The sequence below is a fragment of the Triticum dicoccoides genome, chromosome 5A (assembly GCF_002162155.2).
Source record: "Triticum dicoccoides isolate Atlit2015 ecotype Zavitan chromosome 5A, WEW_v2.0, whole genome shotgun sequence".
Taxonomy (NCBI): Eukaryota; Viridiplantae; Streptophyta; class Magnoliopsida; order Poales; family Poaceae; genus Triticum; species Triticum dicoccoides.
This window is the reverse complement of record NC_041388.1, coordinates 23,899,323-23,909,380: the sequence shown is the minus strand read 5'-3', so window position 1 is coordinate 23,909,380 and position 10,058 is coordinate 23,899,323. Positions and strand designations below refer to the sequence as shown.

The window sequence follows — 10,058 nt, the reverse complement described above, 5'->3', positions numbered from 1 at the left end:
ATTAACCTAAAAATACAAACCCGCCTGTTCAGTTTCTGAAATTCTGCCAATTTGGAAACTCCTCTTTAACTGTATGGAATTTGGATAAACTACTAAGCTGTGAAATGAGCGTATTTGCAGCAACTATCCAACGCCATCTCATTTGCCTCATTCCTATAAACGGTTTAGAAATAAGCTTGAAAATATGATTCATGTTTTTTTGTATGAAAAACAGTTTTTAAAACTGCTCTTAAACCGTGTACATTTTGCCGAAAATTCAACCTAGACTGTGACTAGTGTCCACAGCTTTCCAACGGTATATCGCAAGCACCATGTGGACACATTTTAGCTGAAGTTCAACCAAGCACTTAGGGAAGTTCAAGTGCTACTGCTGCGTCATGTTATGTAGTTATCAGAATATTATTCTCATCCCGTGATCAGAATAGTGTATATATATATACCTTCTGTATTTACCCCATTGTGTAAGGGGTGTTCTACATATTTCCTACACCTGTATAGGTATATATACTGTCCTATGGCCACATGGGAATACAAGTTGGATATTTCCTAACAAAAATTGTGCTCCTTTAACTTCAATTGACAATATTGTTCATAATGAAAACTTTAAGTTGTCATTTCATGACATATATAATGATTTCGGCTACCAAAATAGAGCATATGGAGGATATCAAGGCCAGAAAAGTATTGAACTAGCATGCCCTAAAAAGGTTAACATTGTGACTAAGAATTCAGATACTTGAGGTCATGGGCTTGGTGAAATATGAATCATGTCGTTGTTGGAGATGTTTAGAGTGGGATTTGTCTATGTGCTATATCGAGTAGGCTTTTGCTGGTGTGGCTTGTTTTGGAAGTGCTATCTAGGCCTAGTTTATCGGTAGGTATGTTGCGAGGGGTTTCACACATTTTTCTCAATATAATTGAGCCAAGTATGGTTATATGGCCATGTTTTCCTTGTAAGCGGATCATTTCTCCCTTGGCTGCATTTCTAGTGTTTGTTTGCCGATAAAAGACAAGTTGATGGTTGTTTTGTAAAAAAACAAATGCATGTGAGTAGCCGGGTCTTGCTGAGGACAACACAAAGAACCCTGCCATTTATCAAACATTGGATGCCTACCAAAACAATTGTCACAAGATTGTAGTGAGTCCCCGAGCATCGTCCATTCTTGATGCGTCCCGAATTAAACACCTTAATTATTATAAATGATATGGTAATAATAATTAACTTAACTGGACGTGCACACAAAATGTTGCTTAATTTGTTGTTGCCCAACTAGCTGCAATACAAGCTAATTAATTAAGCGCGTCTACCAAATTGTCGAATCGAGGGACCCTTCGTAGCGGTGACTGCATGAGGCCACCAGTTGTGATCATACCCTCTAGCCAGCTGGCGAACTCCTTGTCGTCCGGCGAGAGATACGCCAACACGTCATCCGTCAACTTCATCTCCTTCTTGATCGTCTTGCTCTGTTGTTCTTGCGCTGTTCACATTCATTGTGTTGCATTCGTTTATCGACAACGAAGGTGCGGTAAGTAATCTAATCTTATATCTTGATATTTACATCAAGAAAAACACAATGAAGTTGCTTTGATTTTGTAATTAATATATACAACTAGTGATGTATCAACATGTATAGCTCACCGATGATATTCTTGAGCTTGGTATCATCCTTGAGGCGGCGGATGAGGTGGAAGGAGATGAGAATGATGCTGGTTGAAACAACAGTGACAGCCGTCACTAGCCCAAGGTTTCCGATGTTGCTCTGGTTCGCCATGGGTATAAACAAGAAGTTGTTCTTGCTCTTTGAGTGCTACCTATATTTCTAACCCTGGGTGCAGAGACAACCGAGGTAGCTAATATATATGTCATAATGAAAAACAGGGGAGGAGAAGATGAAGATGAAGGTGGGTGAGGCACGAAACATGCCCGAGTATGTGTTGTCTTGTATAACACAGCCCTTGTGCATGCATGCACCTGGTTTCAGGCGGACTGATCCAGTTTGCGGCGCCGCAATTTAGACATAAGTTCTAAAAGGTTTGTTTCAGCTATGCCTTCTTGTGTGTTATGTTTATCTTATTTTATTTGAGATATGTTCTGGTCCTGCTTTACTTGCTTGCATGGCTAAAGTAGGTCGTGGGATATTTTAGAAACACCGATTACAAGATAGAGATATATATGTCACACTCACACCACTACACACAATCATATATCTACGTCTCTTTGTACCGTCGTCTTCTAATGTGACACACGTGTGTTGGGAGACTTCCTCATTGGGCTATATTTGAAATATGCTTCCTTGTTTCGCCTTAAAAAAATATTTCTATCCTATTTGGCATCTATCCAAAATCTATTCCTTATATGACATTTTCATCCAATACTATTAACTTGCACGTGAAAAGATCATCTTGTCCTAGTGTAGTATGTGACAAAAATTGTCCAGGGTATTTGCCCGGGTTGGTAGCATCCTAGCCGAAAACTAGACCAAAAGGAAGCAGCCTAAAATGTTGTTTCTTATCTCTTCACCACAATTGACATGCGGGTTCGTTGGCAGACTTTTCATGTTGGCCGTGGCTACTATTTCTTCTCAATAGATAGGAGAGGCTCTGAAACTACTGTTTCTAGGGAACCGCGACACGTCGACACCTCATGATGACCATGCCAAGCTCAGGGCGAAACGTGGAGATTCCTGGAATGATTGGTGTCCTTCGGAGATGAGCAATGACAAGACCACAATCACCAAAAGTGCAGTTGCGGTGGAGCTTCGTCAAGGCATTGTCGGTGCTACTCCCACAGGAGACATTGCGTTTCTCTACACTGGTCACAGTGATGTGACATCACATGGAGCTCCCTCAGCTGCTCGTCGGGGGCGCGACCATGAACCCTCCCAACCACACCTAGGTGTTGATCGAGCTCTTGTGCCCATGGCTCACCTTCCATGAGATGCTTGCGCTCATTGGGAACAACCAGTGATGTGGCGGCAGCCCACTCGTGCTTGCATCAGCGTGTCAGCTGGCTCAATAAATCCTTCACAATCTGCCTCGCTGCTTATATTACAGAGAGCTTCGTGGGCATCGTGTCCATCGGCTCACTTTCAGGACCATGTATGCACTACAAAAAATACACTTCCATGATGATACGTGTTTGTCACAGTAGGTCACGTTTTTTGTCATGCATGTACATCCATTACGATTTTATGACAGAATTAAGATAGTCATACCTGTGCTATCGTAGAAGTGTTCCATGACATTACCAAAATTATCATCACGGAAGTGTCCACTTCCATGATGATAAATCGTGCGTCATAGAAGTGCTTTCGTCAAGGGTGACCGACACATGGCATCCACCGTAACGGGTCATCATTAAGCTATCGGGTTCCGGTTTGGATCCGATAACCCGTTAACAGCCGAGACCAATGGCGATTTTCCACGTGTAAAATTCTCATTCGCCGACGAACCATGTGTCGGCTCAGCGTTGGGACAGTTGTCAACTGTCCATTTGACAAGAATCGCCAATGAAATGTTGACACGTGGGACGGCCCAATAGAGGCCCATATAGGTCTAAAAGACGGCCCTGGAACAGGCCCACAAGATTTTGTAAGATCTAATGGGCCGGCCCGTTAACATCCTAACATTTTCTAGACCAAGTTATAGCCCACATCAAATACGGACCGTTAAATGTCTGCTATTCCGGGCCCAGTATACGGCCCATGTCAGATCCGACCCGTTAATAGCCTGCAATAGTTTGGGCCAAATTACGGTCCACACCTGATTCGGCCTGTTAACTGACTTTTATTACTTGGGCCAAATTACGACCCATAATAGATACGACCCTTTTAACATCTATTGTGCCATTGGGCCCATTGGCGGCCTAATTTGCTCTTCGGCCTCTTAATGTCCCGTTTAACAGTTCGGCCCGATACTAGTTTTGGCCTTTCAGCGGCCCTGTCTATATATGGGCATTTTTCGGCCTGGTTTCACTTTTGGCCATTTAAATGCCCGAGTTGCACCTGGGCCTAAATATGGTCCGTAGTTACTTTCGGCCTCTTAATGGCCCGTAGTCTTTGTGGATACATTCTAGCCCAAACTGCCTATAGGCCCATTAAAGGCCCTTGAGAGTGTTGGGCCTAATTTAGGCCCGTTATACATTCGGCCTGCTTCCCACCCGTCATGTAATTGGGTCAGCCAAGGCCCAAAAACATTTCAATATGTTAAAAGCCTATTTAATTTTTGGGCCCAATTAAGACAAGCGGTTTACTCGGCCTTTTAAACGCCCAAAACTAATAGTGGGCCAGATTCAGACTAGACCAAACTAATGGCCCAAGATGATTGTAGGCCCACGGTTCGGCCCGTACTAGCGATTGGCGACCGGACAGTTTTAGTACAGAAATTATTATTTTATAATACTAACCTATTAGCTCATTGCGCTCCGTTCGAATATTACGACCTTTCCCATAGCAATGACATCAGAAACAGCAAATAAATTACAACATCGTGACGAAGAATAAACCTAGACTATACAACAAAGAAATTACAACATATTACATCTCCTCGGCATCAAAGTTTGCCGCTAGTGATAATAAAGGGCAACCAGACACCAGATTACATAAACTGGGCAGGTCGCCACCAGTGGAAGTTAACAGGCGGAAAAAATAAAAGACAGAACCGACAACACTTCAACATAGTTCAAGAAAGGTTAGCCCGGCCCAGGAGCTGCAGCGCAAGCAGCTTAGCAACCTGATGATACTGCACTTCTTTGGCGCTCATATCCACCAACTTAAGATGCATAGCATCAATAAATGTCATATACTTACAGTTAATCTTGCATATAGGTTGAAGTTCCAGTCAGATTTGAACAGATTCAGGCGGCGACTTCATCGAGCTTGTGTCACTGAGTAAGTTTGACACTACATCAAGATGTGACTTCGTGGTTGTATCCCTACCCTCAAGATGTGTTGCCTTCTCCTTTGGAATATGTGTTAGAGGGACAAACAATGGGTTCGTCTCACTATCATTGTGGCAGTTCTTCCTAGCACCAGTGTTGTCACCCTAAAAGAGAAACAAGTAGGTAGATAATAGGTTTTGCATGTATAAGCATCAGCACTGTCAATTCATCTCATTTCTTGGTTAGAAATAAAGAGACACGGTTTAAAATAGCATTAACATAATAGGCATTGTTCATAGTTAAGATGGCAGGAAATGGCATTATCCAGGAGCGGCGAGCTTCACCAGACCACTGGATTACAGATCAAGAACACAAGCATAGATGCAGTTCTAAACAACGTATAAGCATGAATGGTGAGTGTACTTTCAATTTATACCATTTTCAGATTGATAAATAAAGAGACACAATTTAAATAACATTAGTATAATATGACATTGTTCATAGTTGAGACATAGCAGGATATGACATTGTGATGTTGTTAGTAGTCTCACCACACCGCTGGATTACAGATCAAGAACACAAGCATACACATAGTGCTAAAGAACATAACTAGCTATGTTTAGTTTAATTTACATGGTACGAAAATGGAACTAGATTGTACAACTAAAGACTAAAATTGAGAAGGACAAACTTATGTTTATGTACTTCTACTTTATAAACTTTGAACAAGCAATTTGATGCAGACGAAAAAAATAAATAGCATTTACACTCATAGCTATCCAAATATACACAATAAAGTTTGAAGGCTCGAGGAGGACAAACTTACATTGGTAGTGAAGACATGCTCTATAAAGACCTTGTCCATATTGGTGGGGGGCAATTCAAGAAGTTTACCGCACACTCTTATTCAAGAGTATTGCCTTTATCCTACATTTTGTTAAGAGTAAATATAGATGTAAAAATATAGGAACAAGTGGCGATTATTTAACTTAAGATGCTGAGTACAAATGTAAATACAACATACAGGAAGAAGGCACTGACAAGAGCAATGCGGAGCTAAACTTCTTCAGTAACATTGGTTTTATTCAATATTTTGGCAAGAGTAAATGTAGATCTGATGTATAGAAAAATGGAGGAAAAGGGAAAATAAGCTGCAAAGTGTACATGAAGAACTAGCTGACGAATATAAGTACAGTAATGAAGGACAACAGATACTTACAAGAACAATGTATAACTAAATTTCTTCATAAGCATTGGGTTTATTCTACATTAATTTAAGCATTAATATAGATCTGATAATTTGGAGAGAACAGTGGATAAGCAAGCTATAATGCACAATGATGTCACATAATCCACCAGGTATGAATGTAAGGACAGCGATAGGACAATAGGTACTCACAAGAGCAAAGCAGCAACCAACATAGTTGCGATATCCTAGGTTTAGAGGCACTGGTTCTATTGCCAATATACGTCAGGTGCTATGTGGGTTCTTTGATAGCACCACCTTTTTCAAGGACTTTGCTTGTACTCCTTCAGGTTCTATAATCCCCCTCTTTCTTTTGGATGTCTGAAACACAAGAACAACATTTGAATGGAAAAAGATGGTATGACGACAAATGGAAAGGTGTTGATAATGGATGGGCATGGCATCTTCACATATATCATGAGTAAACTAAGCAGATGGCAGTGCAACGAATCAAAAGAAATGCAAGACACCTTATGCAAGATATGTGCAACCAATAAAACCTTGCCAAATTATAACAGACACCTTATTGGGTGAAGAGGATAGGCCATCTGCCTTTGACTCCTTGAGCTCAGAATAGTCATTAGGATCATATTCTGAATACGAATCTATAGGTCGGGAGCATGTGGGTTTCATTGCATCCACAATGGACCTCAATCCCTTGATGCCAAGTTTGTTACCCATTGAACTGTTCCGCAATATTTTTCTGATGTGCGCATTTTTTTTATTCATTGTGATTACGTACAATATCTGTAAAGCATGAAAACACAAATAGTAGTGAGATTATCTTTGTAATTCAGAGGATATTATAATATAATAGAGGCTCCCTGTAAACCCTTGTGTGGTATCACTAGATTCTGATGAGAGAGCCCATGTGTGCTATAATATGGTGAGTATATTAATATAATCTAGCACGACTACACAAAAAATAGGCTCCCTATTGGGGCCCCCAGATGTAAGGATAGTTGGCACACTACAAAAAAAGACACTTCCTGATGATACGTGTTTGTCACAGGAGGTCACATTTTCTGTCATGCATGTACATCCATGAGAATTTTATGACAGAATCAAGATAGTCATACCTGTGCTGTCGTAGAAGTGTTCCATGACATTACCAAAAATATCATCATGGAAGTGTCCACTTCCATGACAATAAATCTCGCATCATAGAAGTGCTTTCGTCAAGGGTGACCGACATGTGGCATCCACCGTAACGGCTCACCGTTACGCTATCAGGTCCGGTTTTGGATCCGGTAACCCATTAACAGCCCCGACCAATGGGGATTTTCCACGTGTAAAATCAGCATCGGCTGGAGGAAACACGTATCGGCTCACCGTTGGGATAGATGTCATCCACTCATTGGATCGAAGGCGCCTATGATACATCGACACGTGGCACATCCCAACAGAGGCCCATTCCTGTGAAAAGGCCAGCCCGTTTGACTTGGTCAAAAGGTGGCGGGCCGGCCGACGGAAAGCATGTTAATGGCCTATTCGCATATAGCTCATTTACAGCCCGCTAATCCAGGGCCCATTACGACCTATCCGAATTAGGCCCAGTAGCATCATTTGGGCCGTCCAATATGATTCCACCCCATTTTAACTTCCGGCCCATGTATAGCCTATGAAGTCTTTCGGCCCATATGAGGCCCTTTGTAACTCTTGGCCCATTAACGGCCCGTGGTGAAACTGGCCCATAATGAATAGTGTATCACTTTATACCCATTAACAGCCCATTATACCGTTGGGCTGTTTTCCATCCCATGTTATCTTTCGGCCTTCTCAGGGCCCATTTATTCTTGGGCTCATTTCCAACATTCGGTTACTTACGTCCCGTTACTGTCATTTTTTGTTTGTGGGCCAAATTCAGACCGTGGTTATAGTCGGCCCGTTTGTGGCCTGTTAATACGTTGGGCCATTTTTATAGCGTCATCAAATATGGCTGATTAATGATGGCCCATTATGGTCGGCCCATGAACGGACGATTCCAACTCTAGCCCGTTTACGGCCATAATGCGGTATGTTATTGGGCCATGTTTGGGCAATCGATCATACGGCCGATAGAAGGCCCATTGATGTTACGACCCATAGAAGGCCCATTGATGATATGGCCTGTAGAAGGCCCATTGTTTCTACTCCCCGTAGAAGGCCCATTGTTTCTACGGCCCGTAGAAGGCCCAATGTCACTACAGTAAATATGTAGCCCATGGTTATTGTGGCCTACTTCTAAAAAATAGGTTATTGTGGCCGCTAGCAAACCGCGGGAAAAAAATAGTACTAACTACAAGCAAACAAATAAACAAGACAACAAGGAAATAAATAAGCAAGCAACTTACGCTAGCCTATCACGGCTATTACACATATTACATCCACAGGGCATCAAAGCTCGCCACCAGTGCAAATATAGGGAACAAAGCAGCATATCATATACACTGGTTGTCAAAGTTGGCGAGTAGTGTAAATAAATGCCACAACAAAACAAGTCCAGAACTGAAACCACTTCAGAAGATCTGAAGAAACAATATCCTGGGTACCCATAATGCTGGCAGGATGCTTAGCAAGCTTATTAACTTTCTCTTGTTTGGCACTTAAATCCTCTAGCGCTTGTTGTTGCACCGGAAAGTATGCATCTGAATTCTGCAGGGACTTCCTCAGTCCTTCAGCTTCCTATCACAGCACATCTGATCGATGTCTTTCAACTAGAAGCTGAGACTCAAGAAGACGAACTGATTCAGGCAGCGAGTTCGAAGAGCTTGTGCCAGTAGTAGTGGCCAGTAACTCGAACACTACATCAAGACAGGACTTTCAGGTTCTCTCACTGTCGTCAAGGTAGTTTTTATCAGCTTTCTTCGAGACCAACAGGGATGTCTCACTATCTTGAACCTTATCTACATTACTTCCTTTTCCATTGCATAACGGGGTACTGGTCTCCAATACTTTGTCCGCATTCTAAAAGAGAAACAAGCAGACAGATCATAGGTTTACCATGTTGTATATGAAACTCATTTTGGTAAATCAGTTCAGTAGTAAAGTGCACATGATAACAACATGAAACAAACATATATCTATGTAACATGGTCATTTATGGTCTATATCATCTAGTTTTTGTTGCCAAATCAAGATAGAGACGCAGTTCAAATACTATTTGTTCAAGACAAAGCAGAATAGACAGAATATAAGTGTGGGAAACTATAGAGCAATAACAATACTTGTAATGCGCATGACATGAGAACATAACTGTTTATTCATTTGAAACTGAAATCAACATAGAGCAAGTTACAACAGGAAACCAGTTAAAGAAACAGGTTTAAAACATACCTGTTGCGCCATTGGAGTTTCAATTCCATCCTTCAAATTTGAAAATAGTTGGTCTGAATAAATACAGTGATGCAAGAGCAAAGGGGTATGAACCATAGCTACAGAACCTGACCTGAGAACAATTATTCTTCTCCTTTAAGCATTGAGTTGGGATTCAGAGTGGTGGTCCTCGTTCTTTGGGCACTGCAGTTCCCTTACTAACTGCTCGTGTTTGGGTGCTCTATGGTGGAGACGGTGCTGTGTCAACTGGAACTGGGTTACTATCTACTGGGGTTGGTGTTAGAAGGGGTGTAGTTGGTTCTTCGTCCAACTGGGTAGGGGTACAATCTGCGAGAGTCTGGGCTAGGTGTGGTGGGGCTGGTTCTTGGGCAAGTACAACCGTGGTTCTATTTGCATCAACTGGTAGCACTATCTTTTCTAAAGACCGTGTTGTTACTCCCTTAGATACTGCCATCACCCTCTCTAATTCAAATGGCTGATAAACAAGAAAAGTAATTGAATGTACAGACATTGTATGATAGACAGGTGCAATGGATAGTGGGGAATAAAAGAGGGCATGAAATAATTCACATTTATGTTGTCTAACCAAACATGATAGCATGACACAATTTCACATAT

General features: G+C 41.7%; 1 protein-coding gene across 1 annotated transcript; it reads right to left on the bottom strand.

Annotated features, from left to right (window-relative positions):
* Positions 1-1,122: 1,122 nt before the first annotated feature.
* LOC119296855 lies at positions 1,123-1,831 on the bottom strand. The gene is made up of 2 exons (XM_037574895.1): positions 1,640-1,831; positions 1,123-1,478 (listed from the first exon to the last, which is right to left on the bottom strand). The coding sequence occupies exons 1-2, from the start codon at positions 1,770-1,772 to the stop codon at positions 1,291-1,293; spliced, it is 321 nt and encodes a 106-aa protein (XP_037430792.1). The 5' UTR covers positions 1,773-1,831; the 3' UTR covers positions 1,123-1,290.
* Between the last annotated feature and the right edge of the window lie 8,227 nt (positions 1,832-10,058).

What these genes read in the sequence shown, in the direction of transcription:
- LOC119296855 (XM_037574895.1), bottom strand. Translation starts at nt 1,772, where the DNA reads ATGGCGAACCAGAGCAACATCGGAAACCTTGGGCTAGTGACGGCTGTC. An exon ending in CAAGCTCAAGAATATCATCG is followed by an intron (nt 1,479 to 1,639) that starts GTGAGCTATACA and finishes GAATGTGAACAG; the next exon opens with CGCAAGAACAACAGAGCAAG.